The sequence below is a fragment of the Oncorhynchus nerka genome, linkage group LG15, assembly GCF_034236695.1.
Source record: "Oncorhynchus nerka isolate Pitt River linkage group LG15, Oner_Uvic_2.0, whole genome shotgun sequence".
Classification (NCBI taxonomy): domain Eukaryota; kingdom Metazoa; phylum Chordata; class Actinopteri; order Salmoniformes; family Salmonidae; genus Oncorhynchus; species Oncorhynchus nerka.
The window spans coordinates 12,372,069-12,391,298 of record NC_088410.1 but is presented as its reverse complement, the minus strand read 5'-3'; the positions used below and the strand labels follow the sequence as shown (position 1 = coordinate 12,391,298).

The 19,230-nt window shown below is 44.2% G+C and overlaps 1 protein-coding gene across 1 annotated transcript in view; it reads right to left on the bottom strand.

Annotated features, from left to right (window-relative positions):
• LOC135560326 (uncharacterized) overlaps positions 1-8,424 on the bottom strand; it is a 58,432-nt gene extending 50,008 nt beyond the window's left edge. Inside the window, exons 1-5 of the mRNA XM_065002193.1 lie at positions 7,821-8,424; positions 6,947-7,126; positions 4,085-4,884; positions 3,651-3,786; positions 2,610-2,707 (exon numbers count right to left, since the gene is read on the bottom strand). Of these exons, the coding sequence (XP_064858265.1) occupies positions 2,610-2,707; positions 3,651-3,786; positions 4,085-4,884; positions 6,947-7,126; positions 7,821-8,424 (1,818 nt within the window). The remainder of the gene's footprint in view (positions 1-2,609; positions 2,708-3,650; positions 3,787-4,084; positions 4,885-6,946; positions 7,127-7,820) is intronic.
• Between the last annotated feature and the right edge of the window lie 10,806 nt (positions 8,425-19,230).

Below are 19,230 nucleotides of genomic sequence, written 5' to 3'. Positions count from 1 at the left end.
ATGTAGTATTTCGGAAAGGTAGTATTCCCCCCATATTGAACAATATTTAAAATTCATGAAATATAATACCTACAGGTTTTTTTTCCCCTTGATCATTCATTTTAAAAGTTTGTCCTGAAAATCAATTGTTTCAGCAATATTTTATATGCATGTATATAACATGTTTGGTATTGTATTTGCAAGATGTATATTTGTATAGCCTACAACTATAGAAGAGAAGAGACATTTTAATTTCACTGAATTCAACTCTATTTCCTTTCATTAAAATTCTGTATCCTGCTTATTACTTCAAATTAAATTCAAATTAAATAATAGAATTGGATTTATGAGCCATTCGCAGTTCAATTCTGAATGGACCACAACCCTGTTATACACTACAAAATATAAAATAGTGGAATGAGTCCCTGACATTCAGTCTGATTAAAGCTGGAATCCTTAATGGTTAAACAGCCACGTCCGTTTGAGATATTACAACAACAAAGAAGCTACTGGAAACAACCTCACTGTTTTCTCCTCAGACATCATTACACACGATAGAAGAGCACAATATGAACTGCAGTTGTTTTTACCATGCTGCATAACGCTCCGTAGCTAGGCAACAAAAACAATAACAAACATGTGGTGGAGCCGGTTTTCCTCTACTGCGGATTCCAATATGGCCGAAACGTCGTAGTTACCTTAAAAAAGGTCTCTCTATTGAATTTAATTGAATTGGAGAGAGCAATTAAATATATTAATGCAATTACAAAACACTATCCCAGATATTTATACACTACAAAATAGAAGATATTTCCTGGTTAGTGAAATGAGTCCCTGAGATTCAGCCTGATTAAGGCCAATATGGACGAAACGTCATACCTTAATAGTGTGAACCCAATCATCCCCTCTCCTCCTCACCGGGACCAGTAAATCTTCATCCTTTGCGATGCCAGTGTCTTTCCTGCCCGATGCCAGTCAGTCCCAGACTCTAGAACTTCCAGTTTCTTCTCTCTCTCTTCATCATGACCCGTGTCTGATGAGTCTCTCCACCATCTTGTTGCTGTGATAGATACTGCTATAGAAGTGAAGAGAGATACAAGTATATTTTTCATATTACATTGTCCCGTTCCTCTACAATCATCATCTTTTTAAATCATGTCGTCTTTGTTTGAAGGAACGTTTGACACATTTTCTTAACAGTTTTTCTTATTCTGTGTCTGTAATATCTCTCTGTAACGTCTCTGCTACATTATGTTGGTTCATCAACCTCAGGATCATCAGTGTGATCCCCACAGCTCTCTCAGGGCTGTAGTTCTCCACCATCTGATCCACTGTGACCTGTCTGTCCCCACAGCTCTCTCAGGGCTGTAGTTCTCCACCATCTGATCCACTGTGACCTGTCTGTCCCCACAGCTCTCTCAGGGCTGTAGTTCTCCACCATCTGATCCACTGTGACCTGTCTGTCCCCACAGCTCTCTCAGGGCTGTAGTTCTCCACCATCTGATCCACTGTGACCTGTCTGTCCCCACAGCTCTCTCAGGGCTGTAGTTCTCCACCATCTGATCCACTGTGACCTGTCTGTCCCCACAGCTCTCTCAGGGCTGTAGTTCTCCACCATCTGATCCACTGTGACCTGTCTGTCCCCACAGCTCTCTCAGGGCTGTAGTTCTCCACCATCTGATCCACTGTGACCTGTCTGTCCCCACAGCTCTCTCAGGGCTGTAGTTCTCCACCATCTGATCCACTGTGACCTGTCTGTCCCCACAGCTCTCTCAGGGCTGTAGTTCTCCACTATCTGATCCACTGTGACCTGTCTGTCCCCACAGCTCTCTCAGGGCTGTAGTTCTCCACTATCTGATCCACTGTGACCTGTCTGTCCCCACAGCTCTCTCAGGGCTGTAGTTCTCCACCATCTGACACACTGTGACCTGTCTGTCAGCGTTCTCCAACTGGCTCTCAGTCAGGCAGCTGGACACTAGTCAGGTATGTCTGAAACGTCTTCAGCTGTTCTTCAGTGAGTGTGAGCCCCACCAGAGTAGCCAGCAGCAGAGTTGATGTATTGCCAATATGCTTACCCCTTACTAACTGAACTGTTGACTGATTCACATTCAGACAGCTCTGGAACCAGTGGACATGATCAGAAGTATTATTACAGACGTATGGAAGTGTGATTCATTCAGGATTTATACAGGATCATGTGTCATCTGTCAAATTCTGCTTGACGTTTTCAGCTCAGAAACAGTCATCAAGATGGGTGATCTTTGTGTGAATATAATCTCTATCTCTCATTATAAACTGGGTGGTTCGAGCCCTGAATGCTGATTGGCTGACGGCTGTGGTATATGAGACCGTATACCATGGGTATGAAAAAACATTTATTTTTACTGCTCTAATTACGTTGGTAACCAGTTTATAATAGCAATAAGCCACCTTGGGGGTTTGTGGTATATTGCAATATACCAGGGCTAAGGGCTGTGTCCAGGCACTCCGAGTTGCATCGTGCATATGAACAGTCCTTAGCTGTGGTGTATTTGCCATAAACAACACCTCCTCTGGCCTTATTGCTTAACTATTTCATCATGGAACCGATCGTCTTGCTGTGTTACCACCTACAGAGGTGGACCTCTAACTTCACTGCCAGAACCTGCCGATTCATTTCCCTCAGGGCCGTATCTCTTCACCATCTGATCCACTGTGTCCTGTCTGTCAGTGTTCTCCAGCTGGCTCTCTGGGATGGGAGGAGAGCTAAACAGCTGTTCACTATTCAGGATCCACTGTGTCCTGTCTGTCAGTGTTCTCCAGCTGGCTCTCTGGGATGGGAGGAAAGCCAAACAGCTGTTCACTATTCAGGATCCACTGTGTCCTGTCTGTCAGTGTTCTCCAGCTGGCTCTCTGGGATGGGAGGAGAGCTAAACAGCTGTTCACTATTCAGGATCCACTGTGTCCTGTCTGTCAGTGTTCTCCAGCTGGCTCTCTGGGATGGGAGGAAAGCCAAACAGCTGTTCACTATTCAGGATCCACTGTGTCCTGTCTGTCAGTGTTCTCCAGCTGGCTCTCTGGGATGGGAGGAGAGCTAAACAGCTGTTCACTATTCAGGATCCACTGTGTCCTGTCTGTCAGTGTTCTCCAGCTGGCTCTCTGGGATGGGAGGAGAGCTAAACAGCTGTTCACTATTCAGGATCCACTGTGTCCTGTCTGTCAGTGTTCTCCAGCTGGCTCTCTGGGATGGGAGGAAAGCCAAACAGCTGTTCACTATTCAGGATCCACTGTGTCCTGTCTGTCAGTGTTCTCCAGCTGGCTCTCTGGGATGGGAGGAAAGCCAAACAGCTGTTCACTATTCAGGATCCACTGTGTCCTGTCTGTCAGTGTTCTCCAGCTGGCTCTCTGGGATGGGAGGAGAGCTAAACAGCTGTTCACTATTCAGGATCCACTGAAATGTCTTCAGCTGATCTTCAGTGAGCTCCTCCAGAGTGGTCAGCAGCAGAGTTGAAACAGCCAAATATCTGGCTCCCTAAAACAACTAAGATGACAAGATATAAGGAAGGTATAGAAATATTGACTAGTGACATAAAACGAACATGAACATATTAATATTGGTACTTATTGGACGTACTAGAATCTTCCCACAGGTTTTTCAATATCTCATTCTCATATCTTACACACACACTTACTGCTCTTCATTGGTCTGATCTTTCTCAGCATCTCATCAGCATTCTCCTCAGACTCGGTCAACTTGGTCACAGGAAACCGTTTCACACTGTTCTGTTCCCCTACACCACCATCACATGCTGTGGTCACCTCACTGTTCTACATACATTTCACAGGTCATGAAAATGATGCTGTAGAATACATGTTAAAAGGACAAGTTCACTTTTTTTAACAAATCTGTACTTGGATGTAAATGACATGTAAACTGACAACTTTTTAATATTTTTTAATAGATTTTTTACTTGGTTATGAGAAATGTACCCCATCAGCAATAGACTTCCTCATGCTCATTCTGCAGTTGTAGGGGACACAGATAAAACACAAACAAATGCTCCTAAAACACCCAAATATGTTGTTTTTGAAGCGGCAACATTGCGCGGGCTACACGGGGAAGTACCGACACGGGGAAGTACCGACACGGGGAAGTAACGACACGGGGAAGTACCGACACGGGGAAGTAACGACACGGGGAAGTAACGACACGGGGAAGCAACGACACGGGAAAGTAACGACACGGGGAAGCAACGACACGGGGAAGTAACGACACGGGGAAGTAACGACACGGGGAAGTAACGACACGGGGAAGTAACGACACGGGGAAGTAACGACACGGGAAGTAACGACACGGGAAGTAACGACACGGGAAGTACCACGGGAAGTACCGACACGGGAAGTAACGACACGGGAAGTACCGACACGGGAAGTAACGACACGGGAAATACCGACACGGGAAGTACCGACACGGGAAGTAACGGGAAGCACACGGGAAGTAATGACAAGCAACGGGAAGTAACCGGGACACGGGAAGTAACGACACGGGAAGTAATGACACGGGGAAGTAACGACACGGGGAAGTAACGACACGGGGAAGTAACGACACGGGGAAGCAACGACACGGGGAAGTAATGACACGGGGAAGTAACGACACGGGGAAGTACCGACACGGGGAAGCAACGACACGGGGAAATACCGACACGGGGAAGTACCGACACGGGGAAGTAACGACACGGGGAAGTAATGACACGGGGAAGTACCGACACGGGGAAGTAACGACACGGGGAAGTAACGACACGGGGAAGTACCGACACGGGGAAGTAACGACACGGGGAAGTAACGACACGGGGAAATACCGACACGGGGAAGTACCGACACGGGGAAGTACCGACACGGGGAAGTACCGACACGGGGAAGTACCCACTGCCCGGGGAAGTACCGACACGGGGAAGTATCGACACGGGGAAGTAATGACACGGGGAAGTACCGACACGGGGAAGTATCGCTCAAGTCAAGTACAACATGGAATAGAACCTTGTAGATAAAGTTAAGAAGGACACAATTTCATGTTATAGGCCTACAGCACCTAAAGACCCCCAGCACTATACCGAGAGCATTGCCATTTCTAAACATGACATATTTGGGTGATGAAAAGGTGAACTTGTCCTTTAAAAGGGGCAATTCACTACTTTTAAAATGTATTATTATCTATCCAGCACCAGACCATCAGACATATATTCAATCTCACCAGTGACTACATTGTTTTTTTTATACTCAATTTCCACTCACATAAGAATTCGCTTCTGTTTCCTGTCAGAAGCAACTCATAACGTTTTATTACAGGCTTAGACACCGATATGTAAGCAGTGACAAATGTGTGTGGGCTAAGTGCTAGCAGCTATAGCTATTACAACGTTATGGATGAGTTATGAGTTAAGTGCTAGCAGCTATAGCTATTACAACGTTATGGATGAGTTATGAGTTAAGTGCTAGCAGCTATAGCTATTACAACGTTATGGATGAGTTATGAGTGAAGTGCTAGCAGCTATAGCTATTACAACGTTACGGATGAGTTATGAGTGAAGTGCTAGCAGCTATAGCTATTACAACGTTACGGATGAGTTATGAGTTAAGTGCTAGCAGCTATAGCTATTACAACGTTACGGATGAGTTATGAGTTAAGTGCTAGCAGCTATAGCTATTACAACGTTATGGATGAGTTATGAGTGAAGTGCTAGCAGCTATAGCTATTACAACGTTATGGATGAGTTATGAGTTAAGTGCTAGTGTTTGTGTTTAAATACTGGAGAGTCGAGACCAAATCACGGGCACTGGACAGAGTGGATTTCAGTTGTAACAAAAGGCAGTTTTAATGAGTCAAAAGATATCTTGTCCTGCAGTTTTACGTGCACGGACCTAGTTCATATAACTCAGTATGGAGTCAGGTGAAAAAAGGGGCATAGGCATTGGTTAACAGCAGATTTTATACATGGAATATGTAGGTGGAGTCTTGTCGTGTTGGTCTTCTGAATGGTCCCGAAAGGTTGGAGGCGGACCTGCTCTAGCCAGAGCAGGAGCCCCATTGGTGCACAGCAGTCTTCTGTTCTGGGCACCCGACCAGTAGAGGGGGGTGAGATGGGTGTGTTTATGCAAGAAGATATTTGTGTGTCAGGGGATCTGATATGGGAGAGCAGAGGGGGTTGTGAAACAAGAGAACAGAGGGGGTCGTGAAACAACAGATCAGAGGGGGGCAGTTTTATTGCAGGGAGAGTGACCTGGTTCCTGTTTTAGCAGGGGTACGTGAAATGACTTGAGTCAGGCGGATTAGCTTAGCGCTGTATAATATATGAGCTATGTGTATGAATATTTATATAACAAATCCCCCTCTTCACATCTATTAGACGTGAACCATAGAACCAAAATATGAAGCAACCAAACAATTTGGTAGGAACCACATTTTTGTGTCCCCCTCTTCACGTCTTTTAAGACGTGAAAACTATAGTGCAATGGCGGTGGTTGCATTCGTGGGTATACATAAGGTGGTGCTTCTAACCTTGTCTGGTGTGCATGGTGGGTCTGTAGGTGTAGTGCGACGTTTGGTGCGTGTGAGATTGAAGGGAATGGTGCTAGGAATGATATCAGGGATAGGGGTTGGGGTGAGAGGGGTTGATGCTTTAGTATGTGTTTGTTGTTCTATTAACCATGTGAAAGTGCCCAGGGACACCCCAAATATCAGTAGGAATATCACAAATAAGGGGCCAGATATCCCCAGCCTCACCCAGGGAGGGAAAAATGTCCCTCTAACTGGGCGAGGTTCCTTTTTCAGGGGAGGCGGAGTTTGATGCCGCATCACCTGAGTAAGGAGTGTCTTCATTTGGAATCGAATTTAGGCCGCTCAAATCAGCTCTGACTTCAGTCAGTGTTCTGGAAGGAGTTGGGGCTGGGGTGCAATGTGTAAGGTGGTGCCAAGGTGCGCCTGATTTACCTTTGACCTGGACTGAGTGTGAAGTAACCTCCTTCACTTCGTACGGTCCAGTCCACCTGGGTTCCAGCCACTTTCTCTTGTGGACTTTAACCCTCACCCACTCACCAACCTTTACCTTCAGTGGTGGCGTGTCCCCCGGCAGCTCCACCTCCTGGACCTTGTGAACCTGGGTAGAGAGTGCTGCAGAGAGAACCGTCAGTTTTTTCACATAATCAGACATTACAATTTGTTGTACATCAAGAGCGGGCATATGACCTCCCTCCCTTGGTGGACCAGGCATGACTCTTCCAGTCATTATCTCATGAGGAGAGAGATGGGTGCCTGCTCCTGGTGAGGCTCTCATGGCCATCAGCACCAGAGGCAGGACTTCAACCCATGTCAACTTCGTACCTGCACATACTTTAGCTATCTTAGCTTTTGCATGTTCCACCAGACCTTGGGACCGGGGGGTAGTACACAGAACCGAATCTGTGTGTTATGTCAAATCTTTCTTCCACCTGTCTTAGGTGTTTGTTACTTAAATGTGAGACATTTTCAGATCTGATTTGTCTTATATGCCATACCTGGGTATTAGTTTGGTTTGTAGCCACTTAACGACTGACCTAGCATCCCCCTTTGCTGCTGGTATTGCTTCTACCCATTTGGAGAACCTATCTACCATAACTAGGAGATAGCGTTTGCCTTTAGATACATTGTCAGGGCACATGTCGGTGTAGTCTATACTAATGTCCTGAAAACATGCATTAGGTACTGGGTATGAGCCCATTGGTGTTTGATATGGTTTCTTTGGGTTGTGGCTGCCACATATGTTGCATTCGCACAAAATAAGTCAGTCATTTCTAATCATATGAGGGTGCCACCAGATGTGCGAGACCTTTTGAAGGGTCTTTAGTTTGCCTTCGTGTGTGGGGCCATGTGCTTCTCATAAAAGTTCTGGGTCCATCAGTGTGGACTGCTCCATGGGCATAGGCTGAGTCTGTATAGATATTCACAGTCTTTCCTTTTCCTCTGGCGAGGGCCTGTGTCAATCCGATGATTTCAGCTAATTGGGCAGGTGCTGGTTGAGGGATGATGGCTGATTCAAGGGTCACATGTGAGCCGTCTGGGAGTTGCTGTACCACTGCATAGGCTGCTGTGTTTCCTTCTTCTCCTTTGTAGCAGTAATCATCAGTGTACAGCCAGTGGTCGGGATTAGTCAGTGGTTCATTCTTCAGGTCTGGTCTCAGTTTTAGTTCTTGTGCCGCTCTTTCAGCACAAGAGTGGGGCAGTCCTTCTTCTGCGTTGAGTGCATCTGCCATGTTTTTGTCGGTGTTCACAAACGTGATATGTGACTGTGTGCATTTGTTCTGGATCTTGGTTTTTCTTTCAGCACTGAACGTGAATTCTTTGCTCATCAGATATGCAGCAATGCCATGGTGGGTGTGGATCTCCAATGGATGACAATAGCTTTTGCCACTGCAGCAACGTATCTGGAACATGTTGTCTGTCCTACCTCCATCAATACCTTTCTCTCCCCCTCTTGTTTCTGGAAAAGAACGGATGAGGTGAATCCTTCATTTTCAGAAACATCCAAATGGAACTTGTTGTTGTAGTCAGGTGCAATCAGCGCTGCTGCCGCTGATAGATCTGTTTTCAGGAGTGCAAAAGCTGTTGATGCTTCAGCCGTCCAGGCCAGGGGTGCATGGAGGTTCCTTGGTCGTAGGATGACCGGTGCTGCCACCCCCTCTGGGCCACACACAATGGTACAACACCTGATAGGTGGGGTCAGGTGCATCATGTCTTCGTCCCAGTCTGCAGTGTAGGGGCAGCCATCAGTGTCTCAGCTTGGGGAGTCTTGTATGGGTGCAGAGTGTAGATTTGAGCTGTCAGTTGGTTGAACTTAAACTGGATGTGAGGGGTGGCAGGCCCTGTGGGTAGGCATTTTAGCCAGTACACTTCTTGGGTTTCAGACAGCGTGGGCGTCGGCAGGAGTGGCATCATCATAATCCTTACTGGGCGATCAGGTGTTGAAGAGGGAGGGTTGGTGGATACTTCCACTCCACTTTCAGTAGTATTTGAGGGAACTTGATAGTAGAATAGGTGCATCCTGTGTCTACCAGGAACTGATGGGAGACACCCTCAACTTCACACATCATAGTTGGTTCAGTGTGCTGTTGAAAATGTTGTCTCCCTTCTCCTGCCGTGGGTGGTGGGCATCTTCATGGCCAGGGCATGGTGTCCCCAGCCATTCCCTGGAACTGCGGTTGGTTGTATCCTCCCTGCTGCTGTTGCATGTGAGTAGGTCCGGGGTGGTTGTATGCAGGTGCTGACTGCTGCGGGTGACTGGGTCCTGGTTGATGGTGTTGCAGAGGTGGGTTTCCCCCACTTCCTCTTCCACTTCCCCTTTCTCTCCATTGCTGTTGCTGAGTGGAGAGTGGCTGTTGACAATACCGTGAATAATGGCCAGGAGTTCCACAGTTGTAGCACACCCCTCTGGGTGGACCGGTATAGGTCAGTCATTTTCCAAGGTTGGTACTCTAAGTAGTGTGGACCAGCTGCTGGGCGTAGGGGATACATGCTGGCTCCACCCCGTTCAGAGTCCCAGTGTTCTCTAGCGGTCACTCCTTTAGCTCTCAGTCCAGCCTGTCGGACAGACGTCCGGGTGGTGGTGACCCTCTGGGTGTCGGTCACGTCCGTCACCTTTCCCTTCACTATGCCTTCGATGTGGGTGTCTTTCTATTACTGTCCTTTCCCTCCCGCTCTATCAGTCATGCGCTGATCTAAAAAGTCATTGAATTTAAGTTTGGGCGTGGTGGCTGCAGCCATTTTATCACAAAATAATTTGTCTGATAATGTGTATAATGTGTTATCTAGGTTTTAATCAGTCCTTTGTGTGGTGTTTATTTCTATCTTTGTATACTCAGCCCGTCCTTGATCGAGACCAGGGATGTGCTGTGGTGCTGGCTCAGACTTCTCCCATGCGCCCCCACCCTCGCACAGAAAGATCTTATCAGTAACGTGGTGGCATTCACGTGTGTGCTTCTCTGGCATGTAATTTGAATTTGTTCAGCGATTTATTTAGGTATTTTCTAGAAATGATTCGGCGATTTCCTTTTGGAACAATATATTAGTGAATATATGCGGCTCTATAACAATTGTCAGAGTAATTCTAGCTCTGTAGGAAATATAGATATTTAGAAATTTAGAGAACTAAAAGTTGTTCAGTGAATTATTTAAATACTTTCTGCAAATAATTCAGTAACTTCCTTTTGGAACTTATATCAGTAAATTCAAGCGATTCTATAACAATTGTCAGAATAATTCTATCTCTTTAGGAAATATGGATAGAAATAGAAAAACCCAAAAATCAGTGTTTAGCTTAGCATCTGTCAATCAAAGTCTGTACTCAGCTCGGCGGCTTATTTAAATACTTTCTAGAAACAATTCAGTAACTTCCTTTTGGAACTTATATCAGTAAATTCAAGCGGTTCTATATCAATTGTCAGAATAATTTTAGTACTTTAGGGACCGGTTTATTTTATTCAGATTTGTTCAGTGATTTATTTAAATACTTTCTCCAAATAATTCAGCAATCACCTTCTGGGACAATATATCAGAAAATTCAGGCGATTCTATAACAATTGTCAGAACAATTTTAACACTTTCGGCAATACCAACAGGAATGAAAGACTGAAAATCAGTGTTTTAGCCCGGCCGCTGTCAATCAAAGCGTCACGATGATTCGACTACTAGGTGGCTTTGTCTATCAGCACAAGTGCATAATAGCCCAGTTACGTAACTCAACCTGGCGGTTACTCCTCAACAAACGTTTCTCTCAATTTAATTTCCCCGGTCTCAAAATCGTGGAACGTCAACTCTAGTTCATACGTTTTCTCAATACTACATTCATTCGTACGACATTCACCTTGAATTTCCAACATCCATAAGTGTGTCCTTTACATGTTAAAACACTGCTCTCTGCTTAACCTCACCTCTATCAGATTTCAGAACAAACAGGGTCCCGAAGGAATTTAACACATTGGTCAATCACAATTCACACATTCCTATTAAAATAACTCAGTATAGGCCAATTAATACAAAAAATCATTTTTTTTTTTTTTTTACAAAACAAGATATCTTTGATCAGTGCCTTAGGTTCTTATGTAAAAAATAATTTGGCAACGATTCATACTCACGCTCAGTACTTTCTGATCAAAATTTGGTTTAGGCTAAGATACAATATGCAGATTTCGATTAAACAGGCTCTGCTTACCTTTAAAGTAGAGCGCTCCGATCAGATTTCCTGAGGCAAGATGAATGGCTGATTTTCTCCTGTGGACAGGTCACTCTTCCGTCTGATTTTGAGCCGTTGATCTGTTTCGTCCTCTCACACCAACTTATCATAGATCGAATTCAGGAATAACCATCCTCATGCTACCAAGTTTGTTAGTGTTTAAATACTGGAGAGTCGAGACCAAATCACGGGCGCTGGACAGAGTGGATTTCAGTTGTAACAAAAGGCAGTTTTAATGAGTCAAAAGATATCTTGTCCTGCAGTTTTACGTGCACGGACCTAGTTCATATAACTCAGTATGGAGTCAGGTGAAAAAAGGGGCTTAGGCATTGGTTAACAGCAGATTTTATACATGGAATATGTAGGTGGAGTCTTGTCGTGTTGGTCTTCTGAATGGTCCCGAAAGGTTGGAGGCGGACCTGCTCTAGCCAGAGCAGGAGCCCCATTGGTGCACAGCAGTCTTCTGTTCTGGGCACCCGACCAGTAGAGGGGGGTGAGATGGGTGTGTTTATGCAAGAAGATATTTGTGTGTCAGGGGATCTGATATGGGAGAGCAGAGGGGGTCATGAAACAAGAGAACAGAGGGGGTCGTGAAACAAGAGAACAGAGGGGGTCGTGAAACAAGAGAACAGAGGGGGTCGTGAAACAACAGATCAGAGGGGGGCAGTTTTATTGCAGGGAGAGTGACCTGGTTCCTGTTTTAGCAGGGGTACGTCAAATGACTTGAGTCAGGCGGATTAGCTTAGCGCTGTATAATATATGAGCTATGTGTATGAATATTTATATAACACTAGCAGCTATAGCTATTACAACGTTATGGATGAGTTATGAGTTAAGTGCTAGCAGCTATAGCTATTACAACGTTATGGATGAGTTATGAGTTAAGTGCTAGCAGCTATAGCTATTACAACATTATGGATGAGTTATGAGTGAAGTGCTAGCAGCTATAGCTATTACAACGTTATGGATGAGTTATGAGTTAAGTGCTAGCAGCTATAGCTATTACAACGTTATGGATGAGTTATGAGTGAAGTGCTAGCAGCTATAGCTATTACAACGTTATGGATGAGTTATGAGTTAAGTGCTAGCAGCTATAGCTATTACAACGTTATGGATGAGTTATGAGTTAAGTGCTAGCAGCTATAGCTATTACAACGTTATGGATGAGTTATGAGTTAAGTGCTAGCAGCTATAGCTATTACAACGTTATGGATGAGTTATGAGTTAAGTGCTAGCAGCTATAGCTATTACAACGTTATGAATTCATAGCAAGATTATAACCTAGACATGTAGGCTTATAAACACAAACGTGAAATGTTGCCTCATTTCATCATGCATGTTATTATAAAGACATTCCGTTACATGGATAGAGTCAATCTCCCACTTCCCTTTGTTGAAATATGAACATAGGAGGGCCCTGTGTTTTAGTTCATCATGTCACATGACCTAGATTTGTGCTTTTATTTAAAGCTTTTCATCAAACTGTCCCCTTTTCTTTTTATGTCAGATGGTCCAGACCCATCCTCAGTCAATATGGTCTAATTCACATTTCTGGAAAAAGCTCTAAATAAAAAGGTTAAAATACAGGTCAACCAAAACACCATCGGCCCTATAATTTACCCACGAAGTAACAACCAAAACACCACCGGCCCTATAATTTACCACGAAGTAACAACCAAAACACCACAGGCCCTATAATTTACCACAAGGTAACAACCAAAACACCACAGGCCCTATAATTTACCACGAAGTAACAACCAAAACACCACAGGCCCTATAATTTACCCACGAAGTAACAACCAAAACACCACAGGCCCTATAATTTACCACGAAGTAACAACCAAAACACCACAGGCCCTATAATTTACCACGAAGTAACAACCAAAACACCACAGGCCCTATAATTTACCCACGAAGTAACAACCAAAACACCACAGGCCCTATAATTTACCACGAAGTAACAACCAAAACACCACAGGCCCTATAATTTACCCACGAAGTAACAACCAAAACACCACAGGCCCTATAATTTACCACGAAGTAACAACCAAAACACCACAGGCCCTATAATTTACCACGAAGTAACAGCCAAAACACCACAGGCCCTATAATTTACCACGAAGTAACAACCAAAACACCACAAGCCCTATAATTTACCACGAAGTAACAACCAAAACACCACAGGCCCTATAATTTACCACGACGTAACAACCAAAACACCACAGGCCCTATAATTTACCCACGAAGTAACAGCATGCTCAGTTTTCCTTTAAAAGGGTTCTTACCATCGAAGGGTACATTTATTGACACCAGGAATCTATTTGGACACCAGGAATCTATTTGGACGCCAGGAATCTATTTGGACGCCAGGAATCTATTTGGACACCAGGAATCTATTTGGACACCAGGAATCTATTTGGACACCAGGAATCTATGTGCAGCCAGGGAGCTGGAATATAATGAAGCCTGCTAGCACAGCGCTTCAGTTATCAGCATCCCATCTCATCTCATCTCATCTCATCCCAGCCCATCTCATCTCATCCCAGCCCATCCCATCCCATCTCATCCCATCCCATCTAATCCCATCCCATCTCATCCCAGCCCATCTCATCCCATCTCATCTCATCTCATCCCATCCCATCTCATCCCATCTAATCCCATTCCATCTCATCCCATCTCATCTCATCCCATCCCATCTCATCCCATCCCATCTCATCTCATCCCATCTAATCCCATCTCATCCCAGCCCATCTCATCTCATCCCATCTCATCCCATCTCATCCCATCCCATCCCATCCCATCCCCAGCCCATCTCATCCCATCCCAGCCCATCCCATCTCATCCCATCCCATCTCATCCCAGCCCATCTCATCCCATCCCATCTCATCCCAGCCCATCTCATCTCATCCCATCCCATCTAATCCCATCTCATCCCAGCCCATCTCATCCCACCCATCCCAGCCCATCTCATCCCATCTAATCCCATTCCATCCCATCTAATCCCATTCCATCCCATCTAATCCCATTCCATCCCATCTCATCCCAGCCCATCTCATCTCATCCCATCTCATCCCAGCCCATCTCATCCCATCCCATCTCATCCCAGCCCATCTCATCTCATCTCATCCCATTTTATCTAATCCCATCTCATCTCATCCCATCCATCTCATCCCATCTCATCTCATCTCATCCCATCTCATCCCATCTAATCCCATTCCATCTCATCTCATCCCATCTCATCCCAGCCCATCTCATCCCATCCCATCTCATCCCAGCCCATCTCATCTCATCTCATCCCATTTTATCTAATCCCATCTCATCCCAGCCCATCTCATCTCATCCCATCCATCTCATCCCATCTCATCTCATCCCATCTCATCCCATCTAATCCCATTCCATCTCATCCCAGCCCATCTCGTCTCATCTCATCCCAGCCCATCTCATCCCATCTAATCCCATTCCATCCCATTCCATCTCATCCCAGCCCATCTCATCTCATCCCATCCCAGCCCATTTCATCCCATCCCAGCCCATCTCATCCCATCTCATCCCATCCCAGCCCATCACATCTCATCCCATCCCATCTAATCCCATCCCATCTCATCCCATCCCAGCCCATCTCATCCCAGAACGTATTCTCCCTTGTTCTCTGATAGTGCATCACCCTCTTGTGGACAAACTGACAACAAACCAAAATAGAAGTGAATGCCTAGAGTAGTGTTTCCCAGTCCTGGGCACCCAAGGGGAGCACCTTTGGGTTTTTGCCCGAGCACAACACAGCTGATTCAAACAATCAACGTAACATTAAACGATATTTTAAATCAGCTGTGTAGTGCTCGGGCAAAAACCAAAACGTGCACCCCTTGGGATGCCGAGGACCGAGTTTGGTAAACACGACTCTAGAGCAGTGAGTGCTTCCTAATCCAGGTCCTCCTGGGGAACGTGTCCTGGCACATTAACAAACCTGATTCGAATAATCAAAGGCTTAATGTTGAGTTGATTAGTTGAAGCAGTTGTGTAGTGATAGTAGAGGCAAAAACAGAAATGTGAACCTTCTGGGTCCCCAGGGCCAGGATGAACAAACACTGGTCTAGAGATCATGGTCTGACATTCTAGCCATGAAGTCATCTCTGATATGATCTTGTTCTTTATGTTTCCAGTTGTATCATAGGTTGTATTTGTAATGAAACAATATTTTGACTCCTTGATTGGGTTTGTAGGATTTATTTAAATATATACACTACCGTTCAAAAGTTTGGGGTCACTTAGAAATGTCCTTGTTTTTGAAAGAAAGGCAAAACATTTGTCCATTTAAAATAACATCAAATTGATCAGAAATACAGTGTAGACATTGTTAATGTTGTAAATGACTGAAAACGGATGATTTTTAATTGAATATCTACATAGGTGTCAGTAACCATCACTCCTGTGTTCCAATGGCACATTGTGTTAGATAATCCACATTTATCATTTTAAAAGACTAATTGATCATTAGAAAAACCCTTTTGCAATTATGTTAACACAGCTGAAAACGGTTGTTCTGATTAAAGAAGCATTTAAACTGGCCTTCTTTAGACTAGTTGAGTATCTGGAGCATCAGCATTTGTGGGTTCGATTACAGGCTCAAAATGGCCAGAAACAAAATAACTTTCTTCTGAAACTTGTCAGTCTATTCTTGTTCTGAGAAATGAAGGCTATTACATGCGAGAAATTGCCAAGAAACTGAAGATCTCGTACAACGCTGTGTACTACTCTCTTCACAGAATAGAGCAAACTGGCTCTAACCAGAATAGAAAGAGGAGTGGGAGGCACCGGTGCACAACTGAGCAAGAGGACAAGTACATTAGAATGTCTAGTTTGAGAAACAGACGCCTCACAAGTCCTCAACTGGCAGCTTCATTAAATAGTAGCCGCAAAACACCAGTCTCAACGTCAACAGTGAAGAGGTGATTCCGGGGTGCTGGCCTTCTTGGCAGTGAACTATCAAAGTATATCCTAGAATCCAGTAGAATCATGTAACCTATCGGAGTATATCCTAGAATCATAATGTATCAGATTATATCCTAGAATCTGGTAGAATAGTAATAATGTAAACTATCAGAGTATATACTAGAATACAGCACACTGTAATCATGTAACCTGTCAGAGTATTTCCTAGTGTCTACAGAATAAAGTATACCCTACCATACAAAGTATATAATTGTATTCTTATAGAATGACTGTGGCAAGGCAAGGGTAGCCTATAATATAGGGTCGATTTTTATTTTATTTTACCTTTATTTAACCAGGCAAGTCAGTTAAGAACAAATTCTTATTTTCAATGACGGCCTAGGAACAGTGGGTTAACTGCCTGTTTAGGGGCAGAACGACAGATTTGTACCTTGTCAGCTCGGTGGTTTGAAATTGCAACCTTCCAGTTACTAGTCCAGCGCTCTAACCACTAGGCTACCACTAGGCTACCCTGCCGCCCCTGTCTAGTCCATCATTAGCCCAATGGGTGGGCCTGTCTGAATGTTTTTGTTGTGCAGAATGGCAATTATTTGGCTAATAATGGGGGCCTCAATGGAAGAAAAAGTAAACGCGTGGAAGCCTCGAGGACAAAAATGGGCTTTTGTGCAGGGTTGGGGTCAATTCAGAAAGTAAACAACTCCAATTCCACATTTCCCTCATTGAAAAGTCTTGAAGAGAATTGACATTTCAGTGTACTGAATTGACTGGAATTTAAATGAAGTAAATACCTACTTCAATTCCAACCACAAAACCTCTGTTTAGATTTTGAAACCTAAAAATAACTTGCCTAGCTAACAACTAAATGTTGTTTTTACTTTGTATTCTAATTGAGGCTCCACACGTTGTCGTGGGAAATATGAATGTTATTTCCAACAACCAAGGAGCAACTCCGCCATAAATCCAGTGCATATTGAACACTGAGATTGCTGAAAGCATAGAAATATGAATAGAATGGGCTTGGAAGCTCTAACCCTGGCAAACTCATGGGTACACTTGCAAATAATGCCTGCCTTCTATTGTGATGCAATAATGTTCATGGTATTTTGGAAATGTTCTATCAACCATTGCCATGGTAATGTAAAATGATACTAACTGATGTGGCTCATGCAATGGAATGTATTTTTTTTTAAACATCAGTTTAGTTCACTCAACAAATCACAGCACAGATTAAAGGCTACACTTCCTGCTTTTACTTCCTGGCATGGATACACTCAAAATGGCTGCCAGTCCACCCATTATGCCATCATTGACTTGAATGGAGACACCTTTCTATTCTTATTTCTATGGCTGAAAGGCCAGTCTCTTTGGGAATGACGAGGAGTGGGATGTTAGCTGGAGAGACTGTTACCTAAACTACAGATAATGGGCTTCATTGCAGGACTCTTTGGGGACCAATAATTGATTCCCATTCAAAATCCTATTTTTCCTAATCCCTAAACCCTAACTGTAAACCTAACCCCTAAGCCTAAAATAACCTTTTTACAATTGAAGACTGCCAAAAAAAGTCCTTACTTCTCTGAATTTTAGTTAGTTTACTATTCATGAGGACTTCTGGTACTCACAAGTATAGTAAAATGTGTACACACACACACACACACACACACATACAAAACACAAGACTATTAAATGTACCATTAAAATAGTTATGTCAGACGTATAAAGAGCATTGTTCAGTGTTGATTCAAATGGGACGAGGCGTAGACCAGAGGGGTAAACTACAAAGACCATTCAATGAGTCAGCCTGTCTAAATATTATGATATGACCTTTTCTCGTTTTTAGAAAGAGAAGCTTGGAATTGGCATTGTTTAACTGACTCAACCAACAACACATATCTCATTTTGAATGTATTAATTAGTCAGAAAATCAATAGATATTTATGATTGCTTATCAAGGTTAGCTGGATAACTAATTGATCCTGCTTTGTAGTACACCCCCCCTGTACACATTGTCATTTGAATACTCACACGCAGATCCCTACTGCAAGCTATTAAAGTGAATTAAATTATTTTAGTTGGTTCTGGGTTGCTGATATTAATAATAACAGCCATTTAGCAGATGCTTTCATCCAAAGCAACTTACAGTCAGTCAGTCATGCATGCACACATTCACGTATGGGTGGTCCCAGGAATAGAACCCACAATCCTAGTATTAATATTAGTTGTATTAACTATTAGTAGTATTAATATTAGTAGTAGTAGTACAACACTACAGTTGCTGCTCTTTCAAAGCACACAGAGACGTCTTCCTTATGTGTGTCCGGCATGTGTTAGTCCGATGTGTGTGTTAGTCCGGTGTGTGCGTGTGTGTGTTAGTCCGGTGTGTGTGTGTGTGTGTTAGTCCGTTGTGTGTGTGCGTGTGTGTGTTAGTCCGTTGTGTGTGTGTGCGTGTGTGTGTGTGTGTGTGCGTGTGTGTGTGTGTGTGTGTTAGTCCGTTGTGTGTGCGTGTGTGTGTGTGTGTGTGTTAGTCCGTTGTGTGTGTGTGTGTGTGTGTGTGTGTGTTAGTCCGTTGTGTGTGTGTGTGTGTGTGTGTGTGTGTTAGTCCGTTGTGTGTGTGTGTGTGTGTGTGTGTGTGTGTTAGTCCGTTGTGTGTGTGTGTGTGTGTGTGTGTGTGTGTGTTAGTCCGTTGTGTGTGTGTGTGTGTGTGTGTGTGTTAGTCCGTTGTGTGTGTGTGTGTGTTAGTCCGGTGTGTGTGTGTGTGTGTGTGTGTGTGTTAGTCCGGTGTGTGTGTGTGTGTGTGTGTTAGTCCGGTGTGTGTGTGTGTGTGTGTGTGTGTGTGTTAGTCCGGTGTGTGTGTGTGTGTGTGTGTTAGTCCGGTGTGTGTGTGTGTGTGTGTGTGTTAGTCCGGTGTGTGTGTGTGTGTGTGTGTGTTAGTCCGGTGTGTGTGTGTGTGTGTGTGTGTGTAGTCCGGTGTGTGTGTGTGTGTGTGTGTGTTAGTCCGTGTGTGTGTGTGTGTGTGTGTTAGTCCGTGTGTGTGTGTGTGTGTGTGTGTGTGTGTGTGTGT